The sequence below is a fragment of the Mastacembelus armatus genome, chromosome 16 (genome assembly GCF_900324485.2).
Source record: "Mastacembelus armatus chromosome 16, fMasArm1.2, whole genome shotgun sequence".
Lineage (NCBI taxonomy): Eukaryota > Metazoa > Chordata > Actinopteri > Synbranchiformes > Mastacembelidae > Mastacembelus > Mastacembelus armatus.
In genome coordinates, this window is record NC_046648.1 from 2,207,832 (window position 1) to 2,224,339 (window position 16,508).

The 16,508-nt window shown below is 42.1% G+C and overlaps 2 protein-coding genes across 4 annotated transcripts; one reads left to right on the forward strand and one right to left on the reverse strand.

The window, feature by feature from the left end:
* The first annotated feature begins 827 nt into the window (after nt 1-827).
* On the forward strand, nt 828-11,739 carry cep85 (centrosomal protein 85). Of its 2 annotated transcripts, none has more exons than XM_026293237.1 (14): nt 828-934; nt 2,176-2,235; nt 2,338-2,469; nt 5,302-6,098; nt 6,800-6,930; nt 7,120-7,237; nt 7,357-7,542; nt 8,077-8,229; nt 8,344-8,498; nt 8,632-8,749; nt 9,098-9,148; nt 9,237-9,344; nt 9,438-9,681; nt 9,806-11,739. In XM_026293237.1, the coding sequence occupies exons 2-14, from the start codon at nt 2,196-2,198 to the stop codon at nt 9,967-9,969; spliced, it is 2,397 nt and encodes a 798-aa protein (XP_026149022.1). In that variant the 5' UTR covers nt 828-934; nt 2,176-2,195; the 3' UTR covers nt 9,970-11,739. The 2 variants fall into 2 exon arrangements, with proteins under 2 accessions (XP_026149022.1, XP_026149023.1); XM_026293238.1 differs by having other exon boundaries at nt 844-983.
* On the reverse strand, nt 11,524-16,395 carry ubxn11 (UBX domain protein 11). 2 transcript variants are annotated; one of them, XM_026293240.1, is made up of 14 exons: nt 16,241-16,395; nt 16,056-16,096; nt 15,159-15,373; nt 15,028-15,079; nt 14,845-14,924; nt 14,661-14,757; nt 14,360-14,577; nt 14,194-14,271; nt 13,995-14,118; nt 13,802-13,905; nt 13,608-13,681; nt 12,683-12,832; nt 12,482-12,604; nt 11,524-12,376 (listed from the first exon to the last, which is right to left on the reverse strand). In XM_026293240.1, exons 1-14 carry the CDS (start codon nt 16,366-16,368, stop codon nt 12,367-12,369), a joined length of 1,494 nt encoding a protein of 497 aa, XP_026149025.1. In that variant the 5' UTR covers nt 16,369-16,395; the 3' UTR covers nt 11,524-12,366. The 2 variants fall into 2 exon arrangements, with proteins under 2 accessions (XP_026149025.1, XP_026149024.1); XM_026293239.2 differs by having other exon boundaries at nt 16,165-16,369.
* Between the last annotated feature and the right edge of the window lie 113 nt (nt 16,396-16,508).

Sequence of the window (16,508 nt, forward strand, 5' to 3'; positions counted from 1 at the left end):
CAAACCTGTTCTCTGAGGCATGACTCTCAGCACGGTTTGAATCTTGGCCTACTTTCAGCAATATTTTAACACAAGAGGTCTTCAAGGAATCATTTATATGTTCTAATGACATTTCACATAGCAGGTAAAGTCTATTCTAGTTTATTCTCGAACTAAAAAAAATTCACCTGATGTTGCAAGTTTTATTTCATCTATTGCAAAAATCCTGACTTGCAGCTTATGTTTCACTGTATGGTGGGGGTTATTACTAAGGTTTTACAAGTGTTAGCACAGATGTCCCAGCTTCCTACAACAGACAGTGTTTATGATATTTTCAAAGGAAGTTTTAAAATAAAGAACAATGAGCAGATGTAGTATTGCTAATGAAAACTACACTATTTCTTAATTAGTTTATTGCTGTTAAATATGTAATAAAATACTACTATTTTGTATATATTTTTATTGTCAGATACTACTTAAAATGTTGGCATATGTTGTAACGCTTTTGAACCTTTTCCAAAGTATTATTTTCTAGGTTATTCTGCCCATCTCAACGGAGTTTGGTTGGGTTTGTTCGTTTTATGCTTGTGGAGTTGTATGCGGTCATATGACAAAATGAACCGGGTCATCTTTTATTGCGGCAGCGGCTCCATTACAATAAAAGTTTTACTAGCACTCTCTGCCTTAGCTTCTGGGCTGCAGCCAGCCAATGTAAGCATTGGGAAGCATATACCTTTCAGACAAGAAAATCTCAAGCGGTTTTTCAGAAGACGTGAGCCGTCACTGTGTACCGGGCGGTTCTGTGATATTAAACAAACGCGTTGTGTCGTTGATGCGTTGTCTGCCATCAGAGGGGGGGACTAGCGGAACAACAGCGGATGGTACAGATTCGGCGTCGGTTGCCAGCCTGAAACCGAGATTTGTTACTGCTTCGCGTGTTTATGCCAAAGGAAAGGTAAAATAAGCCTGTCGTGAGGTGGGACAGCTCGTTTTGCGGCAGCAGCGTGAGTACGAACAGAGATTTGTAGATTTGCGATGGTGTTCACTGAGCAAACGGCAGCGTTGTTAGCCGTTAGCTAAGGTTAGCTTATTAGACGGAAACGGATTTGTCGTGGATTAGCTTAAATGGTTAACGGTGTAGTGTATCTCAAGAGAAAAACTTGGAGATGAAACCGTGGAGAAACGAAATTCTATCATGAGATATTTTTTTTGCCAAATTCAGTCTAATTTTCAGACACGTTTGTCTGTTAGCTGATCGCCTCCGTGGCTGGTTTAGCGTTAGCGATTGTTTTCCTTTATGAATTAGCTACTAGAGAAGTGGATTTGTAACAACCAGGCGACAGCTGCTTGCACCCATCAGTAATCACATTCCCTCGCCACAAATAATGCACAGCTTCCTGTAACCCCTTTGGGACATACATGTTTGTGTAACACATTATGTAACTCTTAAGACTTGGGCTCATGTTGTTATTTTTGTTGGTGCCCAGAAAAGTCTGTCGAGGTTGTGTAAGACATGTTGAGTTTAAAAGGTGAGCAGATCAGTCATTAGGTAGCAGCTGTCCAGCCCTACACTATGGGTGTTAAGTTCATAATGTGCAGTGTGGAAGAGAGGAGCTGGTGGTCAGTGGACAAATCGTGAAAACATACCAGCCTCTTTCATCCGTTGTCCAGTCAACTAGTTATATAACAACAATAGATTCTCAGACTGTCTTTTATTTGTTGTTTTGAGTGGGATGCAAACTTGCGTGGCTACTGGCGATTTAAAATGGTTATGTGATTCAAAAAACATTAAAGGAAGCCAGTTTCACTGTAAATTAGAGTCCAGTTGCCACTACTCAACTTCTACTCAAAAAAAGATGTGCCACCTTTAACTCAGATCTGATACTTTCTGAGTCTGAGACTTTCGTAATAAGATATTATACAGTATTTTAGGTCTGAACAAAAAACTACAAATCTCTAACATTCCTTCATTACAGCCTGTCTCAGATCTTTCGGTTGGTTTCTTTTCCATTAGTCTACAGGCCAAGGCCCAAATTGGTTCTCTGAGGCATGCCTCTGAGCACGGTTTGAATCTTGGCCTACTTTAAGCGATATTTTAACACGAGGTCTACAAAGAATTGTTTATGTTTTAAGTCATTTGTTACTCAAAAAACATTAAAACATGTTTTTAATTGATCTTTTCCTCATTTAAATCAGTTGATATTACGTCGCATGGAATGACAACCTCACAGAGATATATTGAATCCAAACCAGCGGGTGAGTTGGCACCCTATTGTCAACATGCTTAAGTTGTGTTATTTCAGCATGTGTTTATATTCTCTTCTGTTGCCATTGTCCTGTTTTACAAATACACATTAGCTCGCTTTGCTGACATGGAGTGGCAGACACCAGCTGTGTCAGAGAAGTTCCAAAGCCGCTTTGGCCGCCGGCCTGGAACATCGGACAGTGGGGACACTGGTCTTGGCACTTCAGCATCTGACAGCGCAGAAGGTAAGGACGTTTGCTCGTATTGTGTAACAGTGTGTTGAAGTCTGTTTGTCAGCCATTGTGGTCCGGTTTGCTTTAATGTGGCTGATAATTTAACTTGTATATTTTTAAACCGGCAGTCAATTTGACTTGAAAGGTGATAACGTTAACATAATGTGAGAAGCCACACAAGGCCCTTAGATTTAGCACCAACACCATTTTTTTGTGATGTGGCAAAAACACTTTGTCTTTACGTTTGTGGTATTATTCTTGTGACTATTTATAGATTGAGAAATAATGTCTATGACCTATTGTTGGTGCTCAGGAGATTTGCAGAGGTAGATTAAAGTCCTAGTGAAAAAGGTCCCAAGGCTGTCCTGCACTGCTGTGGTGTTGAGGCTGATTTAGGTGATGAATTGTTATGATACCAGAACTGGACAGCCTAAATGGAAACTGGACCTGCCCCTGTGGTGTGCAATATCTCATTCAGCATGTTTTTATAATATTATTGTGATTAAAATTGGAATATCCCAGTGGAGAAAATGTGGAATTCCACTGGAAAGGGTGTATGTAATACATTTATCCAAATATACGATGAGTGGAAAAACTAACAGATGCACGGTATCAGACAGGTTCCATGTAATGGTTGTCCAGCTGGGACAAGGCAGGAAATGCTATAAAATAATAGACTGAAAAAATATCAGAGTTGTCTTCATACCAAGTTACATTTATCTGTGTAAATGATAACTTACATCTGACAGGATTGCTTTAATACATCATTTCTTTTGCCATTTGTAGTGGGTCTGTACTGAGTGTCAGTAGTTCTCATAACTACTACATAACATGTGTTTATCAGTGTTTTCCTTATTGTTATAGTTTATTAAATAGTCTTTGCTCCCCAGCCCCTGTCAGTCATATCCTTAACCTGAGAGATAACCTGTGGAGAAAAAATAGTCATGGCAGTAGATCCACATTTCCTACATCTTCTGAAGAACCTCTTCTTAAGGGGTTGAGTTTTACAGCATCCTACAAACCCCAAACACTGCAATCACACAGCTCAGGTCTAGTAAAACAACATTCCTAGAAAAACAATGCTGCTGAGCTTCTTATCAGATACTTCAGTTGTTAGCTTTGTATGATTTTGGCCAACCCCATTCATTGTGTATGTTGTGTGTATGTGTTATTGTCTGGATGGATTTTGGTTATAGCTGTTGTCTTTGTGTTGGGAATGAATGTAAGTGCTTCTTACAAGCCTCATTTGTTGAGTTACGACTGTTGTGCCTGTGCCAGTGCTGCTAAGGCTTTGTGTAGACACCTAAACTGACAACAGTGCTTAGCAACAGGACAATTAATCCCACATTTAGTCACAATAATGACCTGTTATAGATAGTACTGCATTTCATACTTGAAATACGAATCAAATAGTTTACAATACCAGATATTTTTGTTTAATAATCAACTTTACATCTTATTTTAGTTGATTGGTGTGAATCAAACCAATACATTTTAAAGCTGCAGGTAGTTCTTATGTTTTTTTACATGCAAAGGCAGGAATGTCTGTGGAGCATACATACATCAAAACTTCTTACAGAGTAGTTTAGACTTGTTCCAGCCAGTCATAAATCTGCAGAGCCAGGAGGCTTCTTTTAACATGATGTAGAGCTTGATGTAGTTTTCTAATGTTCATGCCTTTTTACTGATGATTATTTTTCTCTGCGACTGAAAAGAGTTTTTAGTTGAATGAAATTGAGGTTTAACCTGTTCAGGGAAAACATACTTGTCTCAGTCTTCATTTAGGATGTACACGTGTGTGATGTGTGTTACAGTGGGAGGAGGCAAGGTGCTTAAATAAGCGGCACCCACAGATCACTCCGTAACTTGAGAGGTGTCCTATAAATATCCCTAACCTTTCCTGTGTATGCCTGTTTGTATGTGTTTGCTCAGACCTTGGTACTTGCTGGTTTGGCTGTTTGAGGGAAATAAAAGTTTTGGGGACAGGGCACGTCTGCTACAGATTTACGTCTTGGCATCAGAAGTTGGTTCAGTGCGACCCAGAAATGCAGAAGACGGACCATTGCTTTGATTTAAAGAAATTCACAGCTGAGTTCACCTCAGTACAGCTTTAGAAAAAATGCCAGAGCTAATAACATGTTTGTTACGTTCGAGTGACTGTCAGGTTTTCAGACTTCAACAGGTCTCTCAGGTATGTAATGCGTTTCAAATCAGAGTTATGTAATTTCAAATTGTGTTGAGGCTTGTAGAGATGTCTGTAGATCAGTTGCAGTGATTTTGCTGTGTTCCTAAAAGTTCTTTGTAAGCATAATGTGATCTCTGAGGTTTCCAGATGAAGACTGTTAACATTTTTATGCATGTTTAGTGAAGTGGATTACATGTATAATTTGTGTGTGTATCTTCTTTGTGTGGTGTTGATGGAAAATTAAAAGAGTTAAAAAGGAACACTTTCAGTCAGCTGAATTTTACAGTGCAATATGATTGTCTTACATATAAACCCAGTGAGATTACAGGCAGAGCCAGGTTTATTATGATATCTATATCTATATGTTTGTTAATTATGTAACTGTGCACTAGTTTAATTCTAATAAAAGCCTATTCCCTGAGTTGAGTCAGTCAAAGCGATTTAATTCTCTCAGTGGTGACACCTCATCATCAAAGTAGGCCACCCATAAACTGTGCTGCATCTACTTTACATCACTTACTGAAAATAGAGAAAATTGCCTGCAGTGGTGCTCCAAATATTCCACACTGATTTAACAACAATGATCTGAATAGTTAATAGTGAGAGAATAATGCTGATTGCAGTTTCTAATAACTCTGTTTTTCTTTTCCACTTTGAAGATTATTGCAGTTCCAGCAGCAGCCCCTCTTTCCAACCCATCCGCAGTCAGATCCCCATACCAACTGCACATGTCATGCCATCCACGGCCGGAACCCCGGCCTCTAAGCCTCACTCATGTGTCCAGGAGGAATTCCGGTCCTCTGTTGATGGGCACAGGTCTTCCTCTGGCTCCAGAACCCCAAGCGCCTCCACCTCAAAGTCTTCGTCTCTCTCCAAATCAGCATCTTCGCCCAACTTGGATGCTGAGGCTGGGGTGGGGGGTGAGCCTGTGGGACCAAAGCCAGATTGCCTGAGCCGCTATCGCAGCCTTGTCAATGGGCTGGACCACTCGCTTTTCCCAACAGATCACACACGAGTGGATGAGGGCCAAAGGTTTGACACTCCTACTGTGGAACCTACACTCAATCAGTCAGCCCTGCTGGGGGGGTTATGCCCTGATGTGAGACTTCGATTACAGGCGACCGGGATAAGAGACACCCCAGACTGTGTGTCCGAGGCCTACAGGGGAGGCATGGAGCACAGTTATAAGGTTCTGCCTGAAGCTAGGCCTGGTGTCCCCGGCTCAGCAGAAACCTCTAATCAGAGGGTCGGTCAACCTGGTGCAGCCGGAGCTGCTGGAGTTTACGCAAGCCCTCTCAGCCTGCAGACACAGGCTTTGCTGAGGGAGCATGCATGCTCCAAGGGTTATGAGCCATTGCGGCAAGACAGATGTAGTGAGCTCTCCAGCTGGCAGCAGCAACAGCAGCAGCATAAACAGCAACTGGAGAGTTTACGCCTGCAAGTGGAACAAATGCAGGTAAGCATTTACCCCAAATAAAAAACTGATAATAATGCTAAATAAACACAAATCTGAGGGTGTAGAGTGCTTTTAATTTCATCAATGTCACTCTTCACTGTATGGAGAGTAGGCACTGATGTCGCTCTTTCACACAATGCCTTCACCGGTTGACAAAAAAATAACGTTACACTAAACAAAGCTTCAAGGAAGTGAAGGCATATAGACACCTTGTCCTACCTTAAAGCTGACATTTAGTTATAAGGCTCATTAAGAATCTAACTATTTAAAATTTCACTGGAAGCACCAGAAGATACTGACATTTGACAGTGTCTTTGGATGGAAGAAGAACCTAAAATAGTTACTGAGGTGGAATTACATTCTATTCTAAAGAGAAATTGGCAGCACTTGATACTCAAGCTTTTGTGATAGTCATTTGAAATTGATCATGTTGTTACTGACAAGTAACTAAAAACTTTAATCGGCTGTTAGGCTAACCAAACCAAGTTGGTAACCTTTTGTGCCATGGACTCCTTATAAAGTTGTGTTGCTGTCATTGTATTATATTGCGTGCACTGTACAGATGAAGAAGAATGTCAGCTATGCACATATATTTATTTTCAGGGTTGAATTGCTCATTTATATATCTGGTATTTGGAAATAATCATTTCATATTTTCTCTACATGATGCAGCTGTCGCATGTTTCTGTCTCTCGTTACAGTTAATGGGTGCTGGAGTGGGCCAGTACCCATCTCTGTACTCGACCCCCGTTCACCCAGAGTCTGGCAAATGGGATGCTCTGGTCAAAGCCAGTGAGAGTCTGTTAAAAGAGAAAGAACTTATCATAGAGAGGTAAGTGGGTTGTTTTTGTTTTTTGTTTTTTTAATTTGGGGAAATTTTAAGGAAAAGTAGACGAGGGAAAGTGAAAACTTTGATTATATTACAATTCTTAATGCCATGGTGAAGTCAAAATTTAGTCGTATTTCCACAGTGTTGACTGAATTGTTCATATCTTAATGGTTGAACCTGTGTGTGATACAGACAAAAGCAGCACATGTCCCAGCTGGAGCAGCGTCTGAGGGAAAGCGAACTGCAAGTTCATGGAGCCCTCCTGGGCCGAGGGGCCTCTTTTGGGGACATGTGTATGCTTCGACTGCAGGTTAGTGAAAACATGCTCTGGCTTCCACAGTCAACTCAGAGAAGCCTTTGTTTTACTGTCAACGTCCTTACCAGCGATTTGCCCTCAAGAACGTTTTGTATCACTTGGTGACTTTACAGGAGGCTCAAAGAGAGAATGCATTTCTGAGGGCGCAGTTTACTGAGCGCACAGACTGTGCTGCCATGGAGAAAGCAGAAGCAGAGCGAAGGCTGGGAGCAGTTGAGGCCGAGACACGGCGACTAACTGACAGTCTGAAGGAGGCTAGTGAGAGGCATGCAGAGGAGATGAAGAAACAGGAAGAGAGGGTTTGTGCTTACCTAACGTTTCCTGTCATGCAGTGTTGCAAGCAAAGCAAAAAGTTTAAATTGCAACATCCGGGTTTATGGACTGTTCACTTTGCACCCATTTTATGTTGTTTGTTGGTTTGCAGCTGCATTTTAATTTGTATACTTTGTTCATGTTAGCAATAAAGAGAAGCTGTTTAAATTCTACCAAATGTCATGACAGTAGTTTCCAAACTGCTCAAATGTATAGAAAACATTCCTCACCCCACACGAACTGAGACATTAACCTCATTAGATAAACATATCCTACATGTTGTGTTTAACTGTGGGCTTTAGCAAGTTTGCTCACACGCTTTCTCAGAGAAAGATACAAGAAGTGTGTTAGTGTGGTGTCTTTGAGGCCAGCACATGGTGGTGTTTGTTTGTAGGAGGAGATTATTACTTGCTCTTGTCTAGAGTCGTCTCACCAACTGTGTGATACAAATGGTGTAACACCTGCCACTTGTTACTTCTTCAATATATTTATCCCATTTTAACATTTGCGTGTTTGTGCAGATCCGCAGTCGAGACAAGCACATCAGCAACTTGAAGAAGAAGTGTCAGAAGGAGACCGAGCTGAAGAGAGAAAACCAGCAACGTATCGAGACCCTGGAGCGCTACCTAGCTGACCTGCCCACCTTGGAAGACTACCAGAGCCAGAACAAGCAGGTTAAGACAGTTCTGCTGTAGTTTCACACCTTCTTGCTCTGTTATGATGTAGTAAAGGTGTTTAAATCATTGTGGGGTTTTTTTTTTTTTTTTTTTTTTTTTTGGGGTTACCAGCTTCAGGAAGCCGAACAACAGGCAGCTGAGCTACAGGAGAAAGTAAAAGAACTGGAAGCCTGTCTAGAAACCACACGCTCGCAGCTACGAGAAAAAGATGCACTGCTGGAGGAGCAGAAACGCAGGGAGAGAGACCTGCTGACGACCATTACTGAGTATGTACCCACACAGTCCCACAGCAGTGTACATGTTCTTTCTCTTCAGTTCTGATGCACAAAGGGACAGTAATAATACTGCACTGTGTGTGTGTTTTTTTATTTATTTATTTATTTGTTTGTTTGTCATCAGTATGCAGCAGCGGGTGCAGCAGGGCCTTGAGGATGGAGCCCGACTGCCTTCTCTGGATATTGAAAAGCTCAGAGGGGAGAACGGCGCTTTGAGAGATGAACAGCAGAGACTTAAAAAGGTCTGCTGTTAGTTTGTTTTGTGTATTCTCTCCTTTCTTTCCCAAATTGGAGTACTTATATTGTATATACTACGCAGGAATAGTGTAGTTTCACTGCTGATATGCTTGACTTCCGCTTCAAAAAAGCTGATCTGAATGAGAGAACTTAGAGGAAGTGTGTGTTCATTTAAATCTCAACCAAAAATAAGTGATCATTTCCCTGTAGGTAGGGTTCTGTATGTCAAGGTTAAAGCATGTAGCAGTAAAGTGTTTGTCACCTTTCATTTTTTCTAAGTAACATTATTCTGCTGGTTTGACATTCATTTTAATGTCTTCTCTGTAAAGTAAAGGTTATTCTTCTTTTTGCAGGTTGTTGAGAAGCAACACAGAATGATGGAACAGCTTGGCTCTCAGATCCAGGTGTTTATCTCTTCACAATAAGATTACTTAATTTATATGCATGTGGTCCTGTTTATAATCTCTAACGTTTCTGAGTTTGTGTGTGCAGGCTTTGGAGGAGCAGATATCTCAGGAAGAGAGCAGCTCCCAGGCTCTCAGGGAGGAGGTGTTGGTCAAAGAGCAGAATGTGTTGGAGCTTCACACAGCAATGAAGGAGGTGAGATAGACTAATCCAGAAAAAATGATCATGTTTCTCTGTGTGATGTCCTAAGAATGTTAATTGATCTTTATTCTGCGTACTGTGTTTCAGCTGTCAGCCCAAAACCAGGAACTGATGGAGCAGAATCTGACCCTGCAGGAGCAGATGAGCAATTCAGAGCAGAGTAGCACTAACCAGGCCTCCTGTGACCTGCAGCCATCCGGGGCTCGGCTCACACAGAGACTTCACACGGAGATCGCCTCTTGCCTCAGTGACCTGCGGTCCCTGTGCAGCATCCTGACCCAGAGAGCTCAGGGACAAGACCCCAACCTCTCCCTGCTGCTTGGTCTCACGTGTAAGCATTGCTTTGCTTTTACCCTGATGGTTATATAGCATGTTGTAATCAGATGATATAGGAAGTGATGAGTGTTGTGAAAGATCAGGCTTGAAACAACATATAACATGTTCGATTTTCTCAGCACCCCTGCCAGTGGCGGAGCAAGACGAGGACTGGATGAGTCCAGAGGTGCTGCAGAAGAAGCTCGCTGAAGCTCAGCAGCTCCGTCGAGATGTTGAGGAACTCCGTAACGTCATACTGGACCGTTATGCACAGGACATGGGTGAAAACTGTATCACCCAGTAACCTTGCAACCCACCCAGGTGATGGTGGAAACTAGCAGAAGCCTCACTTCACCTCAGAAGCATTGAAAGCAGGCCTGACTTTGATGCCTGATTACTGAATGTCAGAACGAGAACTGGATTTTAATTTGGTTAAAACGAGGACAGAGGAAATCCCAAATGGTTTAGCTTCGACTTTTCTCAGCAGACTGAACGTTGAGCCTCAAGCCTGCCTGAAGCTGAGACCCCCGTCCCCGCAGTGAATTCATCTATTTCAGTCCAAGGGCTAACAGAAAATAACTTACCTCTAATACTTGATGCTTAAAGCTTTGTGTGTGTTTTAATACTGATGGCATGATACTGTCAGTTACCAAACAGTCTTATACTTTTTGTTCCTCTCTAGTGGATAACTCTCTGTGTAGAAGTCCCACAAATATAATTTATTTAAAATCTTAATTTCCCTCCTCAGGGGAATTATCCGTAAAGTGGTTGACAGTCAACTGAAAATATTTTAGCCTGTGCTTTTAACTGAATTCACAAGGAAATGTTGCGGTCATGCCATTATTTAAAATGGTGAACAGTGTAACATTATACACTGCTGTGAGGTATAAAAAGCTTAACAACTGAAAGGTTTAATACCAAATTAGCTTCTCACACCAACAGGCCTACAACAGTTCTTTTACCAAAGAAACTCTGGACGAAGCAGTTCATGAATGTTCCTCTGCTGCAGGCCTCGTTCGGAATAAATACCAACATGTGCCTTTCTGTCACGTTTGCAACCACAATGCTAATTCATTTTTAGACCAACCACAAAGGGCTGTTTGCAGCTGACTCTTCCAATATGACCTTTCTCTCAGTGTATCAGCCAGTAGGGTAGTCAATACATTCCCTGACCCTGAATGTAGCAGATAACTTCAGGCAATGTCACAGAGCTCGTGGAGGCCCCTGCGCTTGTTCCTGGTAGACAAACGACATACGGTCAAACTTGTTAGTCTGGGTGAGCTCTGGTCTCGACTCTGTGTAGAGGAATAATTTCAGTGTACTGTACACTTCAGGCTGATAATGGCATAGACAGAATTAACTGTTTGACAAAAGTATGACTGAGAAACAGTATTACTCTTCAGTATTATTTATTTTTTGTTGTTGTTTTGCATTTGACAACTCAGTATGAACGTATTCTGGGTCCTCCCAGTGAGTTGCTGTAATAATGGGCTAATGTGTTTGAACCAACTCGGTGTCCACTGTGTAAAGGTCCCATGAAGTGGATTTTAGACTGTAATTTTCTGCTGTGGTGCTTCATATGAGATAAGGCACTGGGAAAGAGCCAATAGTTGGCCAGCGGTTAGTGAGGATTCTTCACCTTGTTCAGGTGCAGGAGGGACATGTTGTAATCCCATGTGATGATGATGATGATGATAATGTCAGGGGTTGGCTGGATCAGCCCTGGGTACATTGTACAGATGGAATCTTATATTCTCCCTGAGTGCAAGATAAGCCATTTAAAAAAACTTGGCACTTTACAGGAAGACAAAGGGATATTATAACATAAAAATATGCAAGTGACTTTTTTTGAAAAGGAAAAAAAAAATCACAGAGCACTCCCAGGGACACACAAGCCATTTCACATTTCGTGGGACCTTTAAACTTGAGTAGCACAAGATTTACGTTTGGAAAGTCAGGCTCCGCATGCCTTAGCATCTCAAATGTTTCGCTAAAGCGAGAACAATGTTTATATTTTCATACTTTTGTCCTTGTTTGTATTTGCATATTTTAGAAATAAAGATTTTCAACTCTTTGTTTTCATTACTGTTGACCTGACTGCATAAAAAAATTGTACTTTTCATAATATTTAGTGCTTCTGTTATTTGTGTTCTTTGTTAAAAGGGAAGGTGACTAGTGAAGTAAGGATACACCGAACTTCCTACTACAGGACACCATGCCTGACAAACATCCCTTTAGTCTGTGGTCTGTTGGTGAGATGATGAGATTTGGTTATTTATGTTTGTTTATTTCTGATGTCTATTCTAATTTACGCAGCAGAATTTCAGTCTGAAATAAACATGTACACAGCAAAATATAACATCACTTTCAAAACAGAAATTTTACTTGATTACTTTATTGAAGCCGCTCATTATGCTGCTGTGTTGAACACATGGCAGCCTGTAGAGCTGAAGCCCAGCTGAAGTTCACATCCAGGTAATCTGTCAGACACAAGGTCACCTGGATGACAGACATGAAGGTTTGAATAAGGAGAAAAGAAGTTGGATCAGGACTTTCTATAAGGCGTAAAGATATTAATGGGCCTTTGTCACAGCAGACGTCTGACATGTCACAGCTGGAGGAACGCAGATGGGTAAAGATGGCTGATTTCCATTGAACTGCTTCAGTTTCAGGGCCCTGGTTCTTGCTGACTGACACGATGTCATTGTGTCCTGGAATGAATACAACAGAAACATCATGACAACAGTCCGCTATGAAAAAGCCACATTTATACAGGTTTATTTCATTGACAGGGAGTCAGGGAGTGAGGCTCTTGCCTTTTGCGCAACAGCAGAGTGGCATTCGTTGTAAGTCCACATGACTGGAGCGTCTGGCAGTCGTCAGCGTAGCAGGAGTGTGGGTGTGCACTGATGATGTCATAATCAGGCAGGCCACCCTCTCTGTAGTGAAGAAGTACGAGCACCTGGGGTAAAGGTGGCCACTAACGAAGATACCGTGTCAGAAGGATTTGGCCTCACCTGTGTTGGGCCAGATGCTGCCGCAGGTGACCGACGGTTTCTGAGAGGCACATTTTTAAGATGTAAGTTTGACTCCCATCCTCCGACTTCACTTTGAGTGTAATGACGTCGTGAGCAGATGACGGTCGGTCAGAGGTGAATGTCTGCAGCCTGGGTGTTAAAAGCGACCAAATCACAAAATGTCAGACAATACAATACAGTGGAATAGAGTCCACCGACACATTTATTTCCTGCTGAAATATTCAATATTCAGAAATTACATTATCCGCTGCAGCCTGAGGCTTAAAAATCCAGCACAATATATGACAATGGCTTCGACTGGTCTCGGGCTCCTTTAGTAGGTCACAGATCTGAATCCTAGACTCCATCACAAGCTAACATGTGCTGGCTGTCCAGGGTGACCTGCCCTATTTTTCAGACCAGCGCTCACATTAATCACTACAATCTTAATCAGTCGCTGCCAAAAATGGGGCTTTTAATCACCCTTTACATCATGTATGTGCTTGGATTTAGTCTCTTTTAACCCAGTGAACCTGGGATTTCCTCTGTCTGCTTGTAATTTCTCCATTTCTGTAAGGTCACAAAATGATTTGCATCCTGTTTAACATCTTGTGTCTGGATATACTACATGAATTACATATTAAACCTCAGATGCAATGTTTTTCATGGCTGTTTCCTTTACATCGGACAGAAATATTGTAGGTCCATGCCTCATTTGCAAGTTTATCCAAAAAACATCTTGGCATATTTTGCATGTTCACAAAATTTGGAATTTCATCTGCGATCTGTAATTTAAAACACACTCGAGTACATATTGTTTGTCTGCACAATATGAGTTTGAGTTTCAAATTAGATAAAAGTGTTTAGCATAATTCCTGATGTCAAAAAAGTGCACTTACATAAGCGATGACAAAATATTGTATACCTTTCTTTCATTGCCTGCAGTGCTGGTGTGTCTATGAGGATCACTGAGTCGCTGCTCTTGGAATCAGTTGAACCCTAGTAAAAGTGCTTGTTAAATAGTGAGCACACTGCAGTGACTGCCTGAAGAACAGACGTGTATATGAAGCCACGGCAAAGCCTGTGGAGTGAGTTGGATCGTTTCTGGCTGCTGCTCACCTGCAGGGTCGCCCTCAGTGACTCCCTGATGTCAATCACTCGCCCAGCCTTGACCACCACCTTGGGGAGCCTGTTCAGGAACTGGTCTTTTGTCAGCTTCCTGCCTGTGAATCAGCAAAAAACAAGAGAATGAGAGTGAAAAGCGATGACTTCTGATATGTGGGTGTATCAGACTGATATTTGCAGGACGAACCAGGTGTTTGGGAGCTGGCAACGTTTGATGATTCATCTCCCCCCCCACAAACAGCCTGTCCTTCACCAGGAAATTTATCCCACGGTAGCCTGAAGATAAATTCCTCATCTCGCCTGTCACGAACCTGCACAATCAGTTTCTGATAAGTCAAACGTTTACACGTTTGTTCACAGACTAACAGAAGAAAGCCATGACGCACCTCAAAAGGCACACCGTCCGGAAATCTTTCTTGAAGCTCCGAAGGAAAGTAGCCATCCATCAGATCTTGCATGCACTGCTGCAAAGACCAGCAAAAAACAATGTGAACCACCAAAGAGCCAAGCTTAGAAAATGCATCTTCCCTGTGAAGCTTTAGTGAAGCTAACCTGAGTGCTGTGCTCCTGATAAGAACGGAAAGGCCCATCGAACATGATGATGCCATTTCTGTAGAGACTCAGCTGAACTGGGTCCTTTCTTGTCAACTGTGCCCCTGTGACAGTTGTTTGTACGAAAGATTCTCCTTCCCCTGCAAGGATGTTCAGCTCTGTGATTCTTTGCAGCACAAGGTCAAAGTTCATGTTGAAATTCCTGCCCACAGAGGTGCCTTCAGAGGAAAGACACAACGCCCAGCATGTTAGAAACCATTTTAGGAAGATGATAAGATGACACAGATGGAAACTACAGTACCGGGCTGCCTGGGGCCTCTTTCTGTCTGCTCGCCTTCAGCTGAGTTACTGCTCTCACCATCTCCCACCCACATCAGTCCATAGTCATTTAGAAAGCTCTGAAAATACATAACAACAGAGTTCAGTTTCAACCGTTGGGTATAATTGCATCTTAAACCCATTAATAAAACCTTTAACAAACCTACCTCCATCTCACACACTTGATTCTGCAGCTGCTGGCACCTTCTTCCCAGATCGTTTCTCCCACTCAGATCATGTTCAACCTCTAAGTCGACAAACAGTCACGAGACATAACCAAAGTTAAATCCTTCCATCTAGAAATCCAAGGGTGTATGAAAGTCAGGCCTGTACATGCTGTAGTTCGTTACCAGATTCCTTCTTCAGCCTCAGTTTCTTCTCCAAAACTGAGATCTTTTTGTCCTTCACAGCAACAAAGAAAACATCAACTGGGTGTTTGATGATGTTCAGAAATGTGTGTCTGGAGGAAGTGTGTTTTCACCTTGCTCTCAATCTCCCGTGCCTGGCTCTTGACAGTTTTCTCCAGCAGGGTGACCCGCTGCATCATGGCAGACATGAGCTCAAAGTTGCTCGGCGGAGCGCCTGATTGAGGAAGTCGTAGTGGGGGTTTTGCCCGTGAGGTGGAGGCTGGAGCTGGAGAGGAGACGGGAGTATGTGGATCAGGGGAGTCACAACCATCCAATGAGGCCTGAAATTCTAAAAAAGAAACACACATTTATAAATTTGTCGAAGTCAGTTTAAGGTCCAGTTTGATGTTTGTTGAATTTTTATATTTATTAACAGCAATAATTTTTTTTTCAACTTTTCCAAAGTTGTAGTCACATATACATATATATTAACATAACTATTTGCAATCTTATATAAAGTAGCATCAACAGTGAAATCATGTTTGTGCACTAATGCATTGTTGATGATAATCATATAATATGTCACAGCATAACTCAGATTTTCCTGCATTGCGTACTTGTATTTTTCATGATTGTATTTTCTTATTTTATACATTTTCACTGGACTTTTATTTTTTTGCAGTGTGACCTCTAGTGACAGCAGTCATCATATTTTAGCAGTGTTTGGATTTTGATTTAGTCTTTAAATAAAAATGTATAGAGACATGAGTTAAAATTGAATCATTTACTACCTCGTATATATTTTATTCTAGTTTTTGTTTGGTGCATTTTAGTCTAATTTTTCCCTGCGAGGATTTTGAGACTACTAACTAACTAACTAACTAACTAATTGCAGCCTCCCTTGGTGTGTACAGTTACCATGGTTACAGGTGTTGTGCAGCTGGATTCATTAACATTTTGACTAAAAGTGGGAGAAGCTGCGCGGTTGGACGGTCTCTGGGTCTTCTCATAGGGTCTGACAGGAAACGTACCTTGTAGCAGACTCCTCCTGAAGGGCACTTTGTGTCTGTCCCTGCAGACCAGAAACAAGTCAGTGCAGCTCTGTGTTCATTGACTCCTCATAAGATATTTGCTGCCTACCGTTGCTCGTTCACTGGGCCCTGCAGGGGGACGCGCCTGGTTTTCTTCAGCATCGACAGGGGTGAGCTCATTTTACCTGAGTCCAGTGTCCGGTCTGCGCAGAGGGTTTCCCGTGGTTCTCCAGTTTGTTTGGGGTCTGTTGCCATTGGAGACACATGAAGCGCCGATATTAATGTCGAGTCGTGTGGGTTGTTCCGGTTTCATCCGCAGGAGGTCGCTGTTTATCCTCACGCTGTCTGGCGTCTGCGTGTGTGGACTTTCTTACTTCGATGGTTGTTTTTTTAGATTAATTTGTCCAAACTCGCACACAGCTGCCGCCATGCCTGCTCGACGTGCTGTGTAAC

Bases quoted from the DNA above. Each gene is read 5' to 3' on its own strand.
- cep85 (XM_026293237.1), top strand. From the start codon at position 2,196: ATGACAACCTCACAGAGATATATTGAATCCAAACCAGCGG. The intron at 2,236-2,337 runs GTGAGTTGGCAC...AATACACATTAG, and splicing joins TATTGAATCCAAACCAGCGG to CTCGCTTTGCTGACATGGAG. The intron at 6,931-7,119 runs GTAAGTGGGTTG...TGTGTGATACAG, and splicing joins AAAGAACTTATCATAGAGAG to ACAAAAGCAGCACATGTCCC.
- ubxn11 (XM_026293239.2), bottom strand. From the start codon at position 16,310: ATGGCAACAGACCCCAAACAAACTGGAGAACCACGGGAAACCCTCTGC. The intron at 14,272-14,359 runs GTTAGCTTCACT...TGGTCTTTGCAG, and splicing joins ATCAGGAGCACAGCACTCAG to CAGTGCATGCAAGATCTGAT. The intron at 13,682-13,801 runs GTGAGCAGCAGC...CACTTTTACTAG, and splicing joins CACTGAGGGCGACCCTGCAG to GGTTCAACTGATTCCAAGAG.